The sequence below is a fragment of the Eucyclogobius newberryi genome, unplaced genomic scaffold (assembly GCF_026437365.1).
Source record: "Eucyclogobius newberryi isolate DKJ021-1_F unplaced genomic scaffold, fEucNew1.0.hap1 SCAF_2, whole genome shotgun sequence".
NCBI lineage: Eukaryota > Metazoa > Chordata > Actinopteri > Gobiiformes > Gobiidae > Eucyclogobius > Eucyclogobius newberryi.
Genome location: NW_027315834.1, coordinates 22,263,621 through 22,287,486, shown reverse-complemented (window position 1 = coordinate 22,287,486; position 23,866 = coordinate 22,263,621). Strand labels below are relative to the sequence as shown.

The 23,866-nt window shown below is 39.1% G+C and overlaps 1 protein-coding gene across 28 annotated transcripts in view; it reads right to left on the bottom strand.

Annotated features, from left to right (window-relative positions):
- Positions 1 to 23,866, bottom strand: part of fnbp1b (formin binding protein 1b) — a 37,963-nt gene that overhangs the window by 13,662 nt on the left and 435 nt on the right. For 9 of the 28 annotated variants that reach the window (XM_072454496.1, XM_072454499.1, XM_072454501.1 and 6 more), the window contains exons 1-7: positions 17,897 to 18,144; positions 11,032 to 11,147; positions 7,575 to 7,631; positions 7,348 to 7,495; positions 4,679 to 4,741; positions 2,842 to 2,946; positions 1,531 to 1,545 (exon numbers count right to left, since the gene is read on the bottom strand). In XM_072454496.1, coding sequence (XP_072310597.1) covers positions 1,531 to 1,545; positions 2,842 to 2,946; positions 4,679 to 4,741; positions 7,348 to 7,495; positions 7,575 to 7,631; positions 11,032 to 11,147; positions 17,897 to 18,052 — 660 coding nt within the window. In that variant the 5' untranslated portion in view covers positions 18,053 to 18,144. Of the gene's footprint in view, positions 1 to 1,530; positions 1,546 to 2,841; positions 2,947 to 4,678; positions 4,742 to 7,347; positions 7,496 to 7,574; positions 7,632 to 11,031; positions 11,148 to 11,494; positions 11,579 to 12,160; positions 12,501 to 17,896; positions 18,146 to 21,276; positions 21,380 to 23,866 lie in introns of those variants that run through there. The other 19 variants (XM_072454505.1, XM_072454512.1, XM_072454513.1 and 16 more) reach the window with 10 other exon arrangements.

The following is a 23,866-nucleotide window of genomic DNA, read 5'->3' as shown; positions in this document are numbered from 1 at the left end:
CCCCAGGTTAACGCAGACATATGGGATAGGAGCACGTACAAAGAGCTTTAATCTGCTCGGAGGAGACACATCTGTGAGTACCGGTACTTGTGCTCAGGCATGCGCAAACCAACATATATATAAAGCTTGTGAATGTAGTAGGTGCACGTTTCAATCAGAGAGCAGCAACCATTAGTATTAGCCTACACTAAATAGGTCAGAACAAATGTGGCAATGTGGCAAACAAGAATCAGCTCGAGTCCAGTGAAAAATGATTTGATCGCCTCTTTAGCCTGTCCCATTTCGATTTGTGCTGAATGATTGTTGGAGTTAGTATTTCAGCCATGAGACACAACCAGCCAGAAACACAGCAGGAGTAGCCTATTAAAACCAAGGGCAAGCAGATGGACATGAGATTATCTCAGTTGGACAACATGTGGAGACTGTGTACATTCATTGTGCAAAGTGCAGTTATCTACTAGTATTTGTTTCCTCTTTGCAGCAGACGTACGGACTGCCCACCCACTCACATGAATTTCATTACTCTCTGGCCAGTGGTTGTAATCCCTTCTGATTTAGTAAAAAAAAAGATAGTACAACCATCATAAAGCACCCAGAAGGGATGTCATGGTATCAAATTGAACTGTTACGATTACTGTGAGAAGAAACAGCGCAAATGTAAGATTATTCACTATTGTTGGCGCCATGACCAAACAACAGTGAAATTACATAGCTTTCTTTCTAAGTCTAATAGAGCACCATTCCATTCTAAAATCAAACTTTCCAAATGAAAAAAATAATAATTATAACGCATAAAAAGTCTAATAAGAAAGTACTTTACATTTAGAGACTAGCTTGATTATTATTTTCTCGTTCTTATGTTTATTTTGTGACCGCTTTAATCCCAATCATCAATTAAATGTATAATCTTGACATCCCTCAGTTTTAGAGGGAAACAGTCTAGAAGTGCATTCAATTGCCGCACCAAGTATCCCACTGTCACACATGTGTTTGAATCATACATGATGTAAAAGGAAAAGCAATCAGATGAATCATTTACAGCAAAAAGGAAATAAGACACATACTCTTATGGAATAAATGTTTTACAATATGTTATATGTTATAGGAGACGGTTAGTACATGCAAATTGCCTCCTGTAAAATGTGTTAGTTAGATGTGTTGAGAAACTATCACTATGGCAACCTGACTGAGCCTGAAACCACATCACTTCCTGTCGGCATTTTCTGCAAATAACCCTATTGTTACTATGGTTACTATAACATGTTGTGTTGAAAGTGGAAAATATTTGAATTCATCTTATCGCTGGCAGATTTCTTCCTATCGCTGCTGCCGTACAGTCAAATAAAGTATTAGAATATATAATAGTAAACGTTTGGCATACAACACGGCAAGCCACTGAACGGAAGCAGTCCATGGTCAGACGGGACAGGCGTGTTAACAGTGACCCGGTCTAGTCTGAAGGGAGTGTGTGAATCGCGACACAAGGCAGACATGTTCCCACAGATAAAACACTTTGTCCACTGAGCCTACCTTTTGGGAACTTCGCTTCAGCGCATGCCATAAAATCATACAAACATACACGTCAAAAATATGTTATCTGTTTCCACCTAAGCAAAATGTTTGTATAGAACCATTTCCTGGACTCACAATGATGTCACAGCTTTAATAAGGTGGCAGTACCAAAAACAAACACAGATGGCACCAAATCCATTGCACTGGTCATTACAATTAGACACTGTATATAAGTGAGGACCAATGATGAGACATGTAAACATTTCTATTTCTAGCCAGTAATGTGTTTTGTTTTTTGTTTTAATCAAGGATAACTATTGCTAACCATTCATTCTGATTATTGTGGCAGCTTCTGCAGCAAATCCTAGAGCTGTGCAATGTAGGAAATGATTGCAGTTGCCTTGAAGTTGCATAATAATTAGTCCAAGCCTGATATTTAACTTAAAAACTGAAGACGCAGCATGCACTTCTGACCAAAGATGCTCTCCGGCCGTGGAAGCTGTGCGAGCAGAAGGCCCCAGTGCAGAGGCTCATTTCAATTAGTCATGACAACAGGAAATGACATCTGCTACAGGCAACATATGCTACACTACGTAATGCAATTACATCAGAAAATTAGGCAGAAAACCATATGAAAATCTTCCATTAAATCTTTGTTTCATTAGAAATGTCCTCGTGACCAGAGCTGGTAGTTCTCAGTTCCATTTACTCTAGTTTACTTTAGTAAATTTCTGAAGAAATTGTACTTCTTTGAGTAGTTTTTGGACACCATACTTATTATATATTCCTACTTGAGTAATATTTTTATTGAAGAAACAGTACTCTTAGTTTTGGTTACTCTTCCAACTGTGAGTACATCTCCAAGTGACAAGAGCTTTATGTTGACAATATGACATTTTATGATTAACATTTGTGTTTCTTGCACCGCTGCTTCAACGTTATTATTTTTTTCTTGTGTCTATCCTTTTGCAATACCAGATATAGTGCATTATGAATTGTTCATATTGTTTTGTCCTTTTAGTTACATGGTGATTTTGTGCTTTTGCCAGTTCCCAAACAGCAGCCCATGTGTCTGGTGCCTGTTTTACAGTGATAATGGGCACAATGTCCCGCTATCATCACTGCGCGGCTCAGACAATACCAGCTTTGACTCACATCCACATGCTACACACTCCGTCTTTCAAGCTCAGTGTAATGACCTATCTGACTGGAGGAAAGAGGGAGAAATGGCGGTGGGTACAGTAGGTGATCGTGAACAGACACATTTCAGTGAACAAAGCTGTGTTTTAAGATCTGAGGCACGTGTGAAACTTGTGAGGTGGCACATACCTTTTCAACGTCCGCTTTAGTCACGTTTATGTCGGCGTCCATCTTCTCAAAGTACTGCTGTGCCCGGTCCGCCTCTTTGCACTCCCTCTCAAAACGCCTTTTACACTGGAAATTAGAAGCAGCAAATTATTCCACATGTCACTTCTATTCAAACACAGAGGAAAGAATAAACATTACAGCTATATTCTTCTACCCACAAATGTTATATACTGGTACATTTCATACCCAGTAGCGCAAACTAAACCACAAGCACAATTTTGAAGCGTACCAGTGGTAGAAGAAGTACTACATATTCTTACTTAAGTAAAAGTCCTGATACAGGATAAGAAAATGACCCTGGTATAAGTACAAAATATGAAAACAATCGACTTAAGTAAAATTATTTGTTTGAAAATGTACTTGAATGATTTTTGTTCAACAGATTTTTCAAGTTGTATTTATTTGTATATTTTTGTTGCAATGTTATTTCAAACTACGAACGTGCTTGAAAATAAACCCCTCAGACATTTCAGGTGTTCTCAAACAGAAAATAAGTACTTTTTACATGTTTAGACCTGTACAAATGTAGAGAAGTAGAAAGTAAAGATCTGAAATGTAAAAGTATAAGTAAAAAGTAAGGACACCTAAAACCTTTACTTATGTACAGTCCTTTTACTTTTGTTGGTTACTTTCCACCGCTGACACATAGAGAACAATTTTCTCCGAACAATAAAATGATCTCGAATCCTGACCTTTTCAAAGTAAAGGACGTCACAACATTTATAAATATATACGTCAAAAAGGTTTGAGACTGAAACCAACGCGAGCCTGTGACACCACAACAGGCACTGTATAAATCAGCAGCCTGTGGATTAAACAAATGTTCATAGTAGGTTTTTGTATGCGCGGAAAAGACAACCATTCATTCGGCCTCTTTCGACCCTTCTAAACGAACAATCAGTGTTTGTTGGACAAGCATGCACTCTGAACTATGCCCGTCTTCCACACATACAAAAGGATCATTGAACATGCTGTGAAGTTGAGGAGGACAAGGCAGTTGTGCTTCTCTCTTGACGTCCAGCCCAGTTAAAGGGTCCCGGTGAAAATGACATATATGTTAGTTTGGAGCAACATCTATTTGCTTTAGGGCTGTCAAACGTAATCGTAAATCAGACACTAATCGATGCTGAAACTGGTTTAGAAACTAGATTATCATTTGAACATGTATCGATACTAAGAAATCCCACACAATTTGACCTTTCCTGAACAGTTTTGGAATGAGTGTAAAAGCACATGGTATCATAAAGAAAGTTAAGCATTGTATTGTGTTGAAAATGACAGTCTACTATTCAAAAAAAGGTATTATTGTTATCGCTGGAGAATCTGTATCTGTGAATAGAGCCCATTTCTTCGTATCAAAATTGAGGTTTTTTGACAATTAGCTTTACTCCCACACTGTTCTTGCATTTTAAATATGTTTTACTGCTGTATGTATTTAGCATCAGTGTTTGCTCTGCTTCACATCAGGCTCACCCGTAAAGAGATATACCGTACTGTGGATTTGTGGGTCAATAAATCTCTCGAGTGTTCAGCCCCTAATGACCCAGAATAGTAAACCTTGATTGAATGATGCTTTCATACTGTGACTCCTACATGCACTTATCCACACTGTTCATGATTTCCGCAACCTGGATTGGAATGGTTTGGGATTGGGGTTTTAAGCAAATGGCAAAAGTGACGTTCATTACTGGGGCTGCAACAGACAGAAAGTGGTTACCCAAGGCTTTACATTCACGCACAGCGGGGAAACAATGAAACAGCAGGTGGCCACAAGAAACAAGTGACGATTTGAACTTACTGATTCCAGTTGTTTCCCCGAGCTCTCAATTTGCTGCTGTGCCTTACGCCCTTCATGAAAGTGCTGTAAGGAAAACAAATAAGTGACTTTTATTTAAGGGTATTTAAAAAAACAATACAGAAAGAATATGATGAGAACATTTCATTCAATCTCACACTAACAAAAGGCAACATAACAGCATCAAAGCTGGATGGACGGTCCTAAAACGTTGAACAATCACACATGAACTGAAGCTGAACTAATTGAACTCATTTAAAAAACACACAGTTTCGAAGCAGCCCTTAAAAAACTGATTTTCAATTTAGCCTGCCCTGGTTTCAGATTGTGGAAGCTGGAGTCGAAAGCTGAGCTGCATGTCAATGTCCACCGCCTATTCACTCAAATTCAAACCAAGCAGTTATACAAAAGAGAGCCACTGCCCGTACTGGGACATTTCAGCCCATTGAACAAAATAAAAAGTCATTCCAGGATGTGAAATTCTGGCACTTAGAACCTTTTTACTGACAATACAATGGATGTGAGAGCGTTTGGTGTGAGCCTGGCCTGGTTTACCTCAGCTACACTTCTTGTTTCTCTAAATTTCTGGAGAAGCAATAATAAAATGGGAAGTATTTAGAGGAACTTTACTTAACAGAATGCAGGGCTAGGTGGAATTGCTCTACATTCATTCACGGGCAGTTGTGCAGTAGTAGTAGTAAATCCAACATTGTAATGCATATGAGTAATTAGGATAAAAGTACTCATTTCAAATAAAAGTAAAATTTGAGGACCTCACACTCAAAATGTAATATTCTATCATACTAAAATGTTAAAACTGGGAAACGTCTCGTGTTTATACTGGTCAATTTTTAAGTCTCACTGTGACAGAACTGGGCAGAGGAAACGCCCATAGTGACTCACAGGATGTCGCAAATGAGCAAGCACTTGTTGTATGAAAATGCTGCGAAACCAATGAGTAAAATTGTTTTCTTTTTCTTTTCAGATTTTAAATGAATATAAAGGCAGACAAAGGAAACCCAACGATGCAACGGCACATACCGTACTGTTCAACAAAAACACCCCCATCTAGTCCAACGTTTGTCATTACTGATCCTTTTCAAGTTAAATCTGAATGTAATTTTTCCATTTTTCTGATGTCTATTAAAATCAGACCAGTCTTTGATCCTTGGTTCAGTTTGTGCCATTCATATCTTTTTTTGTGATGGCCTTCTCCCCAAGCTGAGAAGGCGTTTAGGGTCGGGAGAGGAGACTCCAATGACCTCTTCTCGCTCTGTCTTCCACACTCCTGTAACAGCTTGTAAGCTTGCCTGGCCACGTGCATCAAATTGAGCAAAATTATAATATCAAATGTAAAAAACTAAATATTGGACCAATGCGGACAGTACAAAGTGACACCACAAGACTGAAAGTAAATTGCTGTATCACCGGTTGAGTCCACGCTGAATGTGAAAGGATCTGCAGTGCATTGGCCTCCTTATAGATTCCAAGCCCGGTGATCAGACAGTCTGCTGACCGCACGCCTAAATATGATTCCTCAGCATCCCGCGGGGTTAAGGCTCTTTGTCGCGCACGCACAAACGCCTGATGGTGAGCAAGATTTGACCCGATACAAGCATCTTTTATTGAAACGAGAATCAAGAATTATTCGACTTGGATTCTTTGTTTACAAATGGGGAGCACTATCTAACTTTTCTGGTAGAAGGCCTGCTCGCTCGTCTCCATGGTGATGTCATTACGTTGCCCGGAATGTTGCGCAGTAAGGCGTTCATTTATTTGCCTATAGCATTTTTCAATTATTACAGATGTTGTTTTTGCTCGAAATATTGTGAAAAACACACATTCTTACTGCATGGCCTGGAGCATTATCTGCTTGTAAGTTTAATGCCATACTGTGGAACATTGAAGGGAAAACAATCCTGTCTCCATGACAAATGGCGGCCGCCTCCACCAGAAAAGTGACATAGTGCACCTTTAAGAATAGGAGCTGTTTTTTCCTTGCAAGTTAGAAGTCTTCCTTTGAAATTACAACTAAACTTTGTGAAATTATGAGTTTATAAGATAAGAAAAGATAAGCCTTTATTTGTCCACACAATGGGGACGTTTCGGTTTAAGTGAAATAACATAATTTTAGATTAAATAATCACATTCTTAACTTGAAGAAGATTTGATAATGTATCAAGGGCCAAATAAAACCTAACTACACTGACTCAACTTGAGCCAGTCTTCGGTCCAGTCTGACTTAGACCAAACAATGGACTCAGCATGACTCGCATAACCTCAGTTTTGAAGCTCTTAAATCTGAGCAACACTCTTGACCTCAAAGCTTGTCTAAGTCCAGCTTCAGAGCAGAGGAAATGGCTAAAAGGGAGGTGCCATAGTTCACTGGGAATGTTACTTATTTCTGCTCCAGGGTCCACAGTGTACCTGTTCTAAAGACCTCCTCCATGTACAGTCAGTGGTCTCAGAAGTATCTGTAATCCTTTCGTCTGGGTCTGTCTGTACTGTTTTATCACACAAATCTGAGCGGTTACATAATGGACTCTTGAGTGGTACTTAAATATGAATATAAAAGCAAAAAAGCATGATAAGAGCCAGTTGGGCACCATTAAGCTTTTAGGTCTTAACAGTCCTAAACTCTAAACAATAAGCAATACTAACAAAAGTCTCACCGATTTCCGTTCACTTTTGAGTTCTTGCAGGAATCGTGACAGCTCATTAATGATTTGTGTTGTCAGGTTTTCCGATATAAGCTCGTGCTGACCGGCATAGTCATTCAATTCACTAAGCGTTTGTTGGAAGGCTCGACAGAAAGTGTACCTGGTGAGGGAAGAAAAGAAATACGGAGATGTCAGAAAATGTGTTTGGAGATGTTAGGAAAGCAAAGTGCTGAACTTACTTGCTCTCTTCCTCTTCCCGCGAGTTCTTCTTGGGTTGATACTTCTTTGATAAATTTCTGTAGAGAACAAAGACGCACTGTCAGAGCTCCGTGGGATATTCCTATTAAATGTTCACTGCTCGTACTGCTCCATGAACCTGCCAAACGATGATACAAAACAAGATTCAATCAGGCAGAGTGCTGTCCGCCTCCTTAGGCCATAGAACATCAATACTCTGTAGGATGTGTCCAATGCCGGTCACCAAAAGGATACGTGCGTTTTTAGTGCTGCTACTGTCCTTGTGATGCTAGAGGCTCTTCAAGTTAATAACAGTCGCAAAAGTACATACTGGTATTCTGCCGGTAGTAAAAGTAAAGTCTTTTTTTTAATCATTTTTTGCCTGATCAATCAAATATATTAGCCTATTTAGTTAGAAATGTGTAGACTATTTAGCAGTTTAAAGGAGTATGGATAAAGAAGTTAGCTGAGTTTGTTCTGTATTTTCTGTCTTATGTTGATGGCCAAATCAATGAACATCCATCCAACTTCAGTGGTGTTTGTATCAGGAAATCTTGACTTGACAATCAGATATGGCAAAAAATATGACCAACACATTCCAAGAAATATGACATTGTGACTATAAGTAAGTACAAAAGCTCAGTCTAGGTGAAACAGTTTGCATATAAAGTTTGGAGAGCTACACCACACAAAGCGGACTGAAGGCAGTTTAAGTCAACATTTTGTGGCATGGCTTTTCCAGAGGTGACTGGCCTAGTTTATCAACATGTATCACAGTATATTTCAAAGCTGCTACTGTCTGTGTGAGTCTTAAATGAAAACAATGATTTGCACAAAGAAAATCAGATATAATGTGACTAAAATGTGACGTGCCTGTGCCACATCCAGCTCAATATGGCCACATCCCCCACACCTCCCTCTCTCTCTCTCTCTCTCTTGCTCCCCTGGGCTGTTTGCACTGTTGCTAGGCAGATCTGTCACTTCACTGAACTACTCGTCCTTCTCACTCTGTCTCTAATTATAGCGCTTACACTCGTTCATTCATTCATCACAACCATATGTCATTTGTCACACTGCTTTTTATTATCGCAGGTTCATCTTTACAACAAATTAAACGGCAATGTTAAAAATCATAATGGAATAAGTAGTAATGAGAAACCAAAACAGATCTTGAGATTTTGTTAATGCATTGTATAGGCTGAATATGAACTGTACGTATTCATTTCAGATTCAAATATATGTACTGATTTGCCACACAGTTATTGTTTTGCCAGTTGAGTACAGTCTCTCTCTCTCTCTCTCTCTCTCTCTCTCTCTCTTTTGTTTATTACGTTTTGCTCCTGCTGATATGGATTACTAGAATTTGGGGGAGGAGCTGGAATTAATGCAATGCCAGCACTGACTAGACTGGGGCATTGTGCATTACAGCATAGCAAGGGAAGAGGATTATTTATGGATTAAACCCATGTGTAAATGTGTTGTGGTATGTTGAAAGAAGTGGTCAGAGTGTCATGAATGGGGACCATACAGTGGATGTGCAATGAATACTATGAATATATATATCTTTTCTCACTAGGAATTAATGTTTTAAACTGTTTTGGGGACTTTTTTAAAGGTAAATAGTCACTACTTTTGCAGCTTCAGTAAATCATTTATGCATCTTTAATTAATTGCTAATACACATCATGGAAAGATTCTTGCAAAAAAGACAACACTTAATAATGGTATTGCAACAGATCAAAGAACTGATGGAAATAGTTGATCAACCTTATGGTGCATCTACTTGGAGACAGCCCAATAGATTAAGCTTGATTTGTGTGCTAAGTTGATTACATAGGATCATTGGTCTCTAGGCACAGTATAACCAACTATGACCAAAACAAAGAGGTTCAGTGTGCCTCAAAGTGCTAAAACATGTTAAGACTCAAGCTACATTCTGATTTCCTCACTTCTGCCTCGTCTAACAAGAGTGCCAATGTGCATAATGTGTCTGTATGCAAACACGCACATCACAACTGTGACAAGACAAGCAAGGTGATGGAAAACGTCAACGCCATCTGTCTGTGCCCAAGTTTAATCAAAATGCCACCTGCTGGGGTGCCCTACATTATCTGCCGGAAATGTGTTGAACTGATGTTGTTGAAAGTAACTTTTCTCATAAGTCTGAATAAATCAATTGTTAATACAAGAGCCGCATATATAATATCAACTAAAAACATCAAATTTGTGTTTTCGTCTTTCGAAAATTTGTAGCCAAAATGTGTATTATTTAGGTTATAAGGACTTATGTGGGACATAGAGTGATAGAGATCATATCATAAAGATACTGAAAGGTTTTGAGCTTTTGCCAGTTTTCACGCCTTTTCTCTTTTAGTCGATCGGCAGAGAATGTCCTTAGTCGACCAAGAATTAATTTAGTCGACTACAGCCCAACAAATTCAAAAATAGTGAGCTTGAATCCAACACGTTATTTTCACATAAAATATCTGTGTATCTAATATTCTGATTAAATTAGATTAAATAATATTGCAGTATTTAATGAAGATATTCAGTGTAGCGTTTCATGTTGGGCTGCCCAAACGTGTTCTAATCAATGAGAGGTAAGCAATGGGACACAACAGAATACATCAAAATAAAAAGTATGAGTGAAGTCAAGCAAAGGTTCAGAGGGACATGTGGAGCAGACTGTAAACACAAGGTTAGTCCTATTATCTCAAGCTGATACTAGTCCCCAAAAGGAGGAGGGGTGTGGGGTGAGATCAATTGTTTCTATGGAAATGCTGGATTAGTTTGGGTTGGTCATAGAAACTGGGGGGTTTGAAAATACTGCTATTCTCGCCACGTGGAATAGAAGTGGAGTCTTTAAGTGGATGCACAAAGCCCGAGGAGATAAATGTTCACTGTGCACATGCTCCAACCTCTGCCCTCAGAAAGCAGTGAGTGCATCACAACAGTCTGAGGGGGAGAGAAAGGAGTCAGGGAGAGCAAAATCTGGGTCAGACCTGGGGTTGATAAAACCCATACCTACAAGTCTCTATGGCAACACAAGCTCCACCCCTTCCCCCTTCAACCTGACTTCCTTTTGCCTGAAGCTCCAGCTAGCAACAGCAGCAGACAACGTGCAGCATGAAAGCACATGAGACAGACACAAAAGGAGTCAGAGTTGGGGGCGTGGAACATCCTTTTAAGGTCAAATGCACACTTTCAAGCTCCAGCATAGTTAAACATTGCAGAGCAAAGTGTCTCTCGTGTATGGGAATATTCAATTTCATCAAAATGTTCCACTCCACAAAGAGGTCAGAGGTCCCAGTCAGCTCCATGAGCTGAATCTCTTGTTTCAGGGACACTTGAGTAGGTCAATTGCTGTGGTTTCTCTTTTGGGCCATCTTCATGAAGACGGCTAATTACACCATGGAGCAGCAAACATGCATCATAAGGCGGCACAGTGTCATTACTTACCTAATTTGTTTTGCATAGCTGACTTCTATCTCCGATCTCTCCTTAACAAATTTGGTGTACTTCTCGGTGAACTCAATACCCCACTGTGTGTGCTTCTCCAAGTTGTCAAACTGATCCTGTTGGGACAGAATTGAAAATCAGTTACAAGCTCCACATATTAGGGGCAGTTATTGACTAACCTACAAACACTACATTATCAATACTGTGCTTCCAGCAATTCCAAATTACATTATTTTTCTCTGTTGAAGAAAAGACTAATATCTAATTCGGAATACTGAAACAAATTTTTCATGCTCTACTCAGTATTTAGTATATGACATTGCACTAAAGAACAATTTCCGCGTCTCCTCAGCACCTGTAATGGGATAAATTGTGGTACAATACGCGGCAATCAATCCAGCAAAATCACTGCTATCGCAAAGACAAAAGTGAAAGTATAAAAATATATGATGAATAATGCCACCTTAGTGAAGCTCCAGCAGATTCCCATCTTCTCTTCCATAACTGTATACTTATCACATTCTCAGCCTGTGCTACTGCGTGTAACTGCAAACTAGCATTGTCTGATTTTGTGTCATAGATGTACTTTGTGCTGGTTCCAATTTCATCTCAAAGAAACAGGAAGTGGTTGTGGTAATAAGCTATACTAGCTTGCAAACTCAGACCAAGCAACAAGGTTAGTTCATAAAAACTTTTGAATTGAGTGCGATTAATATTATTTTTAAAATGCATGAAGAGGCACTCAAGATTCGGGCAACTCCCAGCCGCAGCACTTTAGAAAAACAATAACAGCAACAATATGAAATTTCCCCATGTGGGACAATAAAGGAATATCTTATCTTAGAGTGCATTATCAGTGAACATTTGGGACTTTCCAGTTTTTATGTCAGTTTTTAAGTCATTAGTCATTCCAGTTTCAAAGACCTTTACAGAAGACACAACACTCAACATATACAACTACTTATAGACTAATTAACGAACTAATACAATGCTTTCACCAAAAAAAGCAAACGTCACTTCCTTCTGTGTGGTCTGCTTCATGAGACAATTACACAAACACACAGTCTCTTTACATTAACAATACATGTCTTTTCCCTTGCACACTCATCCAAAAAACAATCAAAATTACCCTTCTTTGCAGGGGAACCATTTTGTCCACTTTCTTATCCAACCGAAGCGTGGACTGGGCGCTCCTCAAAAACATTGCAAAGTATTCAATCCAACGTGTCTTCTTCCAAAAGAGAACCACAACAAAGGCTGTGCTCAGTTTAGGGAGACTCTACAAAAGACCATCTCCCCTGTATCCAACAATGTACTTCCAATAAAAGAATGAGCAAACATGAAGCAAATAAAAGACCAAATTGTGGTCCAAATAATCCAGAAGAATGCCAAACGGCGATGGAAGCGGGATATTGTCCGGCCTAGCTGGCTCTGAGGCCACTGCTGCCCCGACTGAGCGTTAGACGAAATGCTCCATCAAGCGTAAGGTGGAATAAGTGGGATGTGAGAGGAGGGAGGGGACTGGAATGAGGAGAGACGAGGGAAGAGGCGGGATTACAGCAGACAGGATTACTTTTAAAGTTGTAATAGAGTAGGATCATAAACTGTGTCCCGTCTACTTCACCAAATGTAACAAATATAAAATGAATCTGAAGGGATGAGGCATTTTCAAATAGAATCCATGTTGAAATTAAAAAAATTGTGTAGTCGTTTCCTTTCATAATTTCATTTCCATCACTAAAACAAGAATAAGAATGGATCCACTCAAGCTTATTTCACTAAATAGGCAAAATATTACAATAAAGTCGCAAACACAGTTACTTTTTTTATGATTAAACATGGCAATAAATAGTCCAAATAACAGCTACAAGGCAGAAGAATTTCAAGTTCACAATAACTTAAAAGACAGTATTTGCTCAAACAAGTGTAAATCACGACAAAAGACCAGCAAGAAGTACCAATATTTTGCCAATGCATGCTTCACTAAACTGGACTGAAAAACTGTGTAGGAATTTGTGCAGAAACCCCCCGATCATAGCCCCTGAACCATTGACCGACTTCCTCCCTTCCTTCTACACGTCCACTCTGTCATCTGGCTCACGACACCTGACCTTGCTCCAGTAGAAGTGAACGATAAGGCGTTGCACGAGGAGCCGAACGGGGCCCACATATGACAGTGTTGTTGCTGCTGTATATTCAATATTTTCAGTCGTAAAATATAAAAGACATCAACGGTGTCATACTAAACAATAAACAAAAACAAATGAATGGAAAGGAGCAGAAGAAAAAGCAATCTAATGTTATCTGCCCCATTTTGCATGTTAAACTGTAAAAAAATATTTCATTTTAAATAAGATACATGCACCCTTTCTATCCCCCACAACCTAATTCTTCTTTTTCACATTTAATTGTTGCTCTAAAGCTATAGATTCTCATGGTAATAGTTTTAAACAGAAAAAAAACAAACAAATCAGACCTGTTTAACCATGAGCCTTCGACCTTTGACCCTTCAGCCGGTGAAGGGGATTATGAGGACTTTTAATGTATTGGACTGTGGTTAATCTGCACTTATGCTCATTATTTAGAGACTACTGAAGATGATGGCCCACTAACCCGTATCCTTCCACAGCAAATCTGGGCATTTATCGGGTATTTATCTTAAAGGCGTAATGGACGATTTTTCGCAGATTTGAGAACTGAAGCGGAAGTGCGCATGCGCAGTCCCCCCTACGGACCTACACAAGAGCATCGCGGCTAGAAGTGCATTTGTTTATTAGCGCGACGGATCGTATCGCATCTCTCGTCTACCGTAGATTTCCGTCTCTAATGAGCCAGCTTAATTTTGTCCCGTACACTGAGGGAACTATATTATGATAGATCCATGCGCTTAGACACAGGGAATCGTGCTGCTATGCTGGGGACGAGCCGACGCGGCTGCAGGTGAGCGGTAGGTGCGTTCTATGATTGATACGTGGCAGGACTAATCGGCTGTCCACGCCACGAGGAAATAAGACTCAGATTTGGGCCAAAAAATCGTCCATTACGCCTTTAACTGTTTGAGTAGAAACACATGCGGAAGCAACTGATCATCACTGGACAATGAGAGTTAGCAAACTATTAGTTATTCATTTATATTTTAAATATATTGTAGGGGAAAATTAAAAATCTAACAAAGACTAAATTAAAAAGATAAAGATTAACTGGGACTAATTGTCAGTCATTTAATAATACATCTTTATGAATATATTGCAAACAAGGATATACATTAACAATAAAAGTGCAGTTACAGCATCATAAGCTCATTAAGATTTTAATGAGGTTTTCTGAGCTGGGGCACATGTGAGTGCTAATCTTTTTATTTAATTCATTTTTAGTTTTGCATAACACAAAACCGATTGATTACTGCAAGTACTCAATGTTGAATACTCTAACATTGTTGATCAATGATTTGACTGAATAGAAACCATTTGCCTCATTCAAATGTAAGCAGGCACATGATGAAATCATCTATAGGTGAAGGTTTAAAACCAAAGCCATCCAGTACTTCAGTTATGGGCTCTAGGAGCCTTCAAACTGAACACAGGTACCAGCAGCAGCCATGAGGTTTAATAGTTTATATGGTTTTAATGCAACCACATCTGCAGAAGTGATTTTCTACTCTGATAATCACAGTCACAATCAATGGGTCCTAAACTCAGAGGTTTGGAACAGGCAGCTCTTTGGAGTCAAATGCAGCACTCATTAGATTAGACTCCTCCATCAATGATTTCCTCTGAATATAAATGTGTTTTTTGCACATACAAACACAATCATTCAGAAGTCAGACATAGAGCTCTTGAGAAGATCGCTTATTCCATAAAGTTCTACTCTCACTAGTGGAAAATGTAGGTGTTGAGGAGAGCTAATACACAGATGTTGAGGACAGATGTTTTGCTGATTAGAGAACAATGGGACAAAGGAGCATGCTGAAAGCTTTTGTCTTTTTGAAACACCAATCACGCTGCTTGGGACGGCCGCTGGCTTGTGTTATACAGTAAGTGTGGCACATGTCCAGCAGGTCGAGTGGTAAGTGATTTTTCCACTGGGCTGTGAAGACTTTGGCCGGTGCATTATTGCTGTGAGGGAAGAAGTGCTATGTGTTTGCTAAATGTCTATAATCTTATCTGGACTTCAAAACATGCAGTGTGTGGAAAGAAGAGGTTTAATTACCAGCACGTAGTATTAAGTAATGTTATATTCTGTTGTTTTGACCAAAGTCCTCCTTGTTCCTTCTTTGTTTGCAACATCCTCATTGGTTGTTTCAAAAGCAAGTTTCACTTTTAGTGATTTGATTATTAATGGAGTAATCAAAAATGAATCAATAATCTCAAAATAAAACAGGATATGGTAGAGTTCACTCATATATATAAAGATTCCTACATGACTTAATGCAGAACTCTAAAGAAGCAGCTGGCTTTAGTTACCACCAATATAAAGCTGGTTACTGTACATAAAATAAACATTTTTCAAAATCAAAGCTCCTATTAGATGAATTGTTTGCCATATTGTCACCCTTATTTTGAAATATATTTTAAAATATCTTTTCATACATTTACGATGTTTTGTCTATATACTGCAGTATATAGTATAAACAAGTATTATCCCTGATATGTCGTCCTCTTAAAACCACTTATCTGTTCTACAACACCGCATTTTCACGTGGAGTGTTTAAAATATATATCTGATCTGTGATTAGATATCTCTCAATATTTTGTCTCACAATTCTCTTAACATTTTAAGTTCAACAGTGAAAATGTCAAGCTGTAGCGGCATGATAAAATGATGATAATTAAATCCATGTAATAAAACCTGGTGTAGTATTTTGGTGTTGCAGGCAGTTCTTCTGGTCGCCAGTGGGTGCTCAGCCTGTACAAATATTTAAAGAACTTGCCAAACCATATTTGAGGGACACTCAAGTCTTTGTGAGAAGATGCGGGGTCGGAACAATGTGGCTGGCTCTGTGTAACCTCAGTGTCAGGCTAAGGGTTAGTTTCACTAGTGGTCATTCGAGCTCTATCAAAAGTAGCACTGATAATAATAGTCTTTCGTTGTTGCCTTTAATAGTTTTTATTATAGTTAGTCAACATTCTCATTCCAATATCCAAAACATCAAAATGATAATGTAACAATATTATCAGTTTAAAAAAAATAATAACTCCTACAGCTCCTTCTGGTGGTATTATTTGCCTATTTTGAGTCTAATTCATCCACATTCTTCTCCACCTTTGGGGAATTTCTTAAATACTGTAGTCATGGTGTTGTTCTATTTTAGGCTTGGTTTCGCCCTAGTTTAGACCTGAAATGTCCTGTTAGAGACCTGGTTTAGATGCCGTGGTACTCTGAAAGCAAAATCTTTTCTTGACGACAAACGTTTGGGAGTATTGTTATTGACACATGGGAAATTAACAAGCTGTAATAACCTGTTAAATGCAGGTCTATGATTAAAAACAGACTCTTCGCACACACACACACACACACACACACACAGTCTATTAGACAGCCTCTGTGATGCTCTGAGCGAGTGACGGATAGATTTAACCAATTCATTCAATTCTATTTCAATTCAATTCCATTTCTTTTTGTAACGTCCAAAATCATAGGAGCAGTTGGTTCGGTGTGTGCTTTTTCTGACTCTTAATTTATGTTTATTTGCATCTTTAAGGAAAAATACATATGTAAGTCATGGTTAAACTGAAATCATAATCTGCCTCAAAGAAAATTCTGGCCTTAATGTTTTGCCATATCACCCCCCCTCCTCATTGGTCATCTATCATCGTTGGGTTATTTCCCCCCTTACTTTTATACATATGAACTGCCCTGTTTGTTTTGACATGTACATACCATGCACTTCTGTGACCGCCTAATCTTCCTGTCAATCACGACCTTTGCGAGATAAGAGCGGAACCACATACTGTCGACCATACACATCTTTGGAAAACATTTGGAAAAGCATATAGTCTAAGCTGGCCAGGCAACTTTACTTCCGGAACCTCACAGTCTACTGAGCTGGGCAATGTTTGTGCCACCGCCACGACAATGAATAGTGCAGGTTATGGAAAAATGTGTCAAACACCAGAACAAATTATGTCAAAAACGTTTCTGTGCGGGGTTCCCCAAACATGCACCAATATGAGCTGCTGTCTGAAGCCGTGGCTAACCTTATGTGTAGAAGCACTTGTTTGCATGCCACAAGGATATTTATAGAACAACACATTGGACAGGCAGAAACCGTAGACTGTGTGTTTGTGTATGTGCATCATGCACGTGTGCCAATAAAATGTGGTTGAAGCCTCGGCCCTCTCGTGATCAGTCACTCGTGTGAACAGTGGTAGCGTGAAAAGTGCACACTCTCAAATAAGGAAGCAAGAAGTGTGGGTGCAAAATGTTTTTTAAAAAAAGCTATTTGAATAGTAAATTACACCGCAAAAAAATTCTACGATTTAAGTACAATTTAAGAGCTTAATTGTCCCAAAATCTTGTTATGATACAATCTTTAACCGTATAGTTCAGATCTCTACATGTTTGGAAATGCATGTGATTCTTGTATTAGTTTGGCAAAATGTTAATGGATAATAAATGTGCACTGGGAACTGAATTTAGATTTTAAAACTCAAATTTCAAATTGCAACGCATGTAAAAACAAATATTCAGCCTTACTCTCACTCTCACAGTGTGTTCATACAGGAAGCTGACCTTTTGTCAGATGTGAGGCACGACAAAGACACACCTACAACTCATTTCAATGGTCACTATTTTAAGTAGAGACACCTGTTTAACCCACATGCGCAGACACACTCATTAATAGTGGCTTAAATGGCAAACTTACAGCGCTGGTCATCTTGATCTGCAGCAGCTCTTGCAAATAGTCCTCAAATGGACCTGACTTCTCTTCTTTCTTGCTCTCATCTGGCTCCTCATTGTCTGATTTAACCGAAAGAACATTGTCCAGGAAAATAAAAAACTCACTTCTTCTTCTCAACATGCTTTCCCACTGTGTAAAGTGAAGCCAGTGATAAAATAAATCCCATCAAAAACACAGAGCAGAGTATCTAACGTTGTTGCACAGGCGATCTATTGAGAAAGACTGCTGCGGTTGCAAAACTTAATAAAATGGCGTCTAATTAATCTGATTACGCCTTCTGGTGACCACCGTCGTCATCCAATGGGACGCTTCCATTCACAGGATTATTTTGGCTAGGCTGAGAAAATACAAATTAGCCATTGTTCTTGATAATCTGTTTTTGTTCCTATCAAAGGATAAAGCTCTTTAAATCTTATATAACACATTCTCTGGGTTGAAGGCTGCCACAATATACCATAGCATATCAGTTACATCTATTGAAGTAGCTGGACGCTTTCCAGTTTCCCTCTTTCATCCACCATCACTCCACTTAGAAGGAACATGGAAGTACTTTATGAAAAAACAGGTGTTGCTATAGGCTGAACGAAATATAATATGAGAATGAATTGGCTTATAGGGGTAAGATGGCCGTAATAATGTTTAATTCTTTACGTTCTTTAAAATCTGCAATTGCTTAAGACTTTATTTTGGTGTTACAGTAAAGGGCATAGCTGATCTCTCATCGCCTGTATGTTTGAGCAAACTGTCAAGCCTGGACATGATCTGAACGTCAGGCACGTGTCTTTGGAGCAACCTTAACATGATCCTTTTGAATTCAAATTGTAGGCTGAATTCTGTTCTGGAAATGTAATCTTTGACGCCAAGTGAATGAGGAAAAAACATCAAAACAAACCTCTTGGACACATTATTATGTGTGCGGGAAAGATGATGGGGCCAAATGAAAGACCTAACCTAGGTCTGTGTTTGCATAGACATGTAATTAAAAGAAACAACTTATCTTCTTTTTTTTTTTTTTACTTCAACTTAGTTACTAATCCAGTTTGTTTACTCTTGAGACAGATGCAATGCCCTTATAACTGCAGTGTCTAGTCTTTTCTGGGGTATAGTCCTTTTTAGAGGTTGTATTGAATTTGTTGTGTGCTTGCTGTGATCAGAAGGACAATAAATAATTTAGGTGACTGGCCCCTTGTATCCTGTCTTTAAAACACGCCATAATCATTGTGAGGAGATCAATAGTCAGTGATTTTAAGAATTACATGAGAACAACCACAGATTCCTTTTATTCTATCAGAAAATGATGTGACATGTCAAGGATAAGGTTCAAGGCCCATTTAAAATACATTTTGTTGCAAAACTGTAGTTTTTCATCATTATCAAACCTCAGTTCTTTTTGTTAAATGCTGTAAGTCAGATGTGCATAAGTCAGAAGTGCAGACGTGACCTTCAGTGTCTTGCACCTTTAAAAGGCCGTTATGCAGAACACAGCACTACTCCATTAGAGGAACTGTATATCTGTCACTTAACACAGAACAAGCAGCACTTACAGTGTGTAGTACAACACTGCAATAATTAGACCGACTCAGGGACGATAAGTCAGAGAGACTGCCTTCAGCCTCAGTCAGATTTCACAGGCCACAGCAGTGATTTAAGGTAGACACAAAACAAGAGGCCACAGAGAGGATGGAGATTATACATTGGAGTGGGAAGGATTGAGTCACCTTCTTATGGACAGGAATTCAGACAATTCCTATTCTCATCATGAGAGGAACCAGACAATATAGCAAGGCCTGTCCGATGACACATTCTGAAGTACAATATATTACTACAGAAAAATGTCACGATAAATCCTAACAAGTATGCTATGCCACTTACACAATACCCCTAAAGCAGAAAAATCCCAGTAAACCCTTTTCTATATATAATATATAATATAATATTGTTTGAATGAAAAGTGAATTAGTCATGGAAGCTGAAAATATCTCAACAAATGCAAAGAAAATGTTAAAGGAAAATGTAAAAAATGTACCTTAGTCTCAAAATACATTGTCCCAGCAAAAAACGATGAGTCAATGAAGTGTTAATTGCCTGAATTTAGCCTCCTTATACTGTAGATCAGGGGTGTCCAAACTTTTTCACAGAGGGCCGCATTTTGAAATCTAAACGGAGCTGAGGGCCACAGATGACAATGAAGTGAATCATTCGAAATGTTGCATTTGACTTAGTTTTGATGCACCTCCACACCTTTAATAAGACTTGAACATTAATATTAGGTTGGTGTAACATAAACATGTTTGAATTTTTCCAATTTTACAGTAAAAGTAAAACTTTTTGTTGTTGGACTAACTTAGCAGGCCCCCGGGCCACAATTTGGACACCCCTGCTGTAGATCCTTAACACTATATGTGGTTTGCATTTTCTTCAAGTTATAAACGATCATATACACCCTAAAAGTTGTACTTGTACTTCAACATAATACTTACTTTAAATGAACAGAGCAAAAGTATTATTTGTCCAATATTTGTTACCACATACTACAACATTTTTACTTTCAATACAATAATTTGTCAAATCGAGCAACATGACTAGCATGCCTACAGTGTATGGGCCGGGGGCTGGAGAGTTAAAGTGGGGTACATCAGTCCTATGGCCCGCACTGGCCGGCAGGAGAGGAAACAAACCATCTCAAGTTTCTGTATACCCCTGGGGTTCAGTGAGCCCCCGCACAGACCCTGAGAACTGCAGGGGAATGGGACCGGAGGGTATTCACTCTAACACCATTGAGCTCACTGTAACCGTCTCACATTTGTTCCCAAATCTCACTGGCCTCAGTGACTGACATCTACACAACAAAAACACAACAAGCTCGGAGCTCCTTCAGTGCCTCTGGGACAGTGTGAGTCTGAGACGTCATAATAACGTGGAGAGAGCAATGCACACAATAACAGTCATAGAGGAAAAGAAAAGAGAGAAGGAGAAAAAAATACTTCTATCTTTTTAAGGCCATTGTCATTAATACAAGGCTCTGGAATGCATGAATTGGGGTTCTATCAAAGTACTTAAACCAAGCATTACCAAAATAAAGTATCATCGCTGCGCATGTTGTTTTAAAAAGTTAATAAATCGTCCGGGTTACACATTACAAGAATACAGATTACAGATTACAGACTATTGAGCTATCAAAAAGCATGCAAAACAAGACATGAAGACAACAATAGTTATAAAATATATATATAAATATTCACCCCAATAAGAAAAGGTTAAAAAAAGAGTAAAAATGTTGCAGAAAATCCAAACATTTAAAATCAATTGTTTCTACTGGGTTAGAATAGAATGAGCATTTCTACCTTAAGCTGTTGCTCCTTTACAAGTGTTTCAAATTTCTCCATGATGAGCTCAGGCTGTGTTAATTCACCTCATGAGGAACTGCACAAACACAAACTAGCATGGGGACGGCCACTGTACATATCAGCACATCAGAGAAGTGAAAGATGTCGGGGTGTGTCAAATGGGAGAGTGAAAGAGCCCCTTGCTGTCCTTTCATATCAAGTAAAACTCTATTTAAAGTTCCAATGTAGTGTGCGTGGGGACCAAACCAACCAACCAGCTGTCCAATTCAGCCTGCATGGCCCTGGCTCATAATGGCACAAACTACTGTCCAATACTGGTGACACGACACCCAACGGAAATACTTCAGAGGTGTTGTGGTTACAGACTTTCAACATCCGCTTAAGATCAGCTAACGTCATTTAGATATTTCTATTTGATACTTTAGGCCTAATTTGAACTGTTTATTAAGAGAGACCTTTATATAATTTCATTTTTTTTTCAGACCCAGTTCCTCTGAGAAAAGGTCACATGTTTTGTCATCAGGTGGACTTCCCTCAACTGGCAAAATATAAAAGTCCAAGCTTGAAAAATAAACTGGACAGATATGTATTATTAAACGTTTGTATTTTCTACACTTCGTTCTGCAAATATTGCTCCGAAATTGAAATGGTCTTGACTTCATTTCCGGTGCACAAAACAGGATGGCCAAACAGGGTTTTGATGTTTAGCTTTAGACTGTGACATCCAGAGGCCACTAAAGAAGTTCTGTAAGAAATGTGTGAGAAAATAATCAAACATGTGTGCAAATAAAACAAACTATGAATAAAAACCTCACAGTGGCAAGGCAGGAAAGGGATAAGACACGGAAGAGTCACTGCAGTGCATGCAATATCTTGCCTTTGCATCATCTGGTTAGTGTCAGATGTACAAAATGAGACCTAACTTCCACTATAACATGAGCTGCAATATTCTCCGGAGCAAAACTCTGTCCACCTGCATTTCACTCACTGTTTCACTCTTGCATGAAAAGGTAGCAAGTGCCTGGATCACATCTGAAAGTCCAAAACATCTGGTTATAATCGGCTACATTAAATTAAAAACGGACGGTGTTTTTCAGAGGAACCCTGGTCCGAGCACGTTTAGTGACTACCTGGGGCAAAAAAAGGACCTCAGAGCAATGTGAACTTTGGAGCAGGTATATTATAATAGAATAATGCAGAAAAAACTATTTCTGAGAGACAAAAAATAACAAGTTTGACTATTGCCAGACCCTGTCACAAAATAAAAAAAAAGGTCATGTTTTATCATTCTCGTCCTCCCTCAAACCCGCCCTGTTACACACATTAAAGCCAGATTTGTTAACCACTTCTTCATAATGCCTGTGAATTAGGCCTGTCACGATAATTACTATATCGACTTATCGTTCAATAAATGACAGCTGGAACAATACCATTTTTTGGGGGCTCAATATCTATCATTCTGTACCTGTTCTTTAGAAAACCGTTGTAGTTCACTAAGGTTTAAGCTGTACAGGGTTGAATAATAAACATCAACAACTCATTTAGCTCATTCTACCATTTATTTTAACATTTATGATTTGCTTAACGATAGTGTTAGAATTTAAGTGGGTTTATCCTGCTTTAAGGTTATTTTGGCAGCGGAACAAAGTAGTCTCAACATACTGTTTATCGTGATATTTCCTGTACCGTGACAAACCTCCTGTGAATGTGTTGTGCAATAATCTCAGCCGGTCACACATAAAGTGACAGATTGAAAGACAAAACAAGTTTCAACAACGTACTCGTAACTGTAGTAGTGTCAACAATGCTTTAATAATTCAGAGGGTCACACGTGTATAAAAGCTGCTCCAACAAGACTTACAACTGTCTATTAGCCGGCTGTAAAGATAGGATGACACTTCCACACACTAGAGCAGAAGGCATCTGACTCTGGCCCATTATCAGGGCATTTGCTGGATGTCTCACCACTATCAGGTTGTAATAAAACATGCAGAAAGGTGACAGCACGGCAAAGGAATCTATCATTTGAGTGTGCTTTTGTTTCATGCCAAATCAAATGCCAGGAACCAATACACCACACCATTTGCTCTTGTAAATATGTAATAGACGACATGTGTTGCTGTTTTATGTGTGACAACAACACAAACCTATAACTTTGGTGTGTGTGTGTGTGTGTGTGCGCGTGCGTGCGTGCGTGCGTGTGCGTGTGTGTGTGTGTGCGTGCGTGCGTGTGTGTGCGTGTGTGTGCGTGCGTGCGTGCGTGTGTGTGCGTGTGTGTGCGTGCGTGTGTGTGCGTGCGTGTGTGTTGTTGTTGTTGTTGTTGTGTGTGTGCTAAACGTGATTGAAAAGCTCGGGAAGTCGGACTACATGGATGAGATGCTGCAGCCCGATGTAATGACACGTTACTTACAATCTGCCAAATGAAAAGCGTGGTATAATTAGGCTCACATCATGCTCAAAGGCAAATGTATTAAGTGTGTTTGCTGCCGTCACAACAACAGCAAGAGCCAGGGCGAAGTGGACACTGCTTTAGCGGCCATAATGCGCCCTGCGTTGTGCGTGGAGAGGGGGCCCCTGCTCGTTGTTG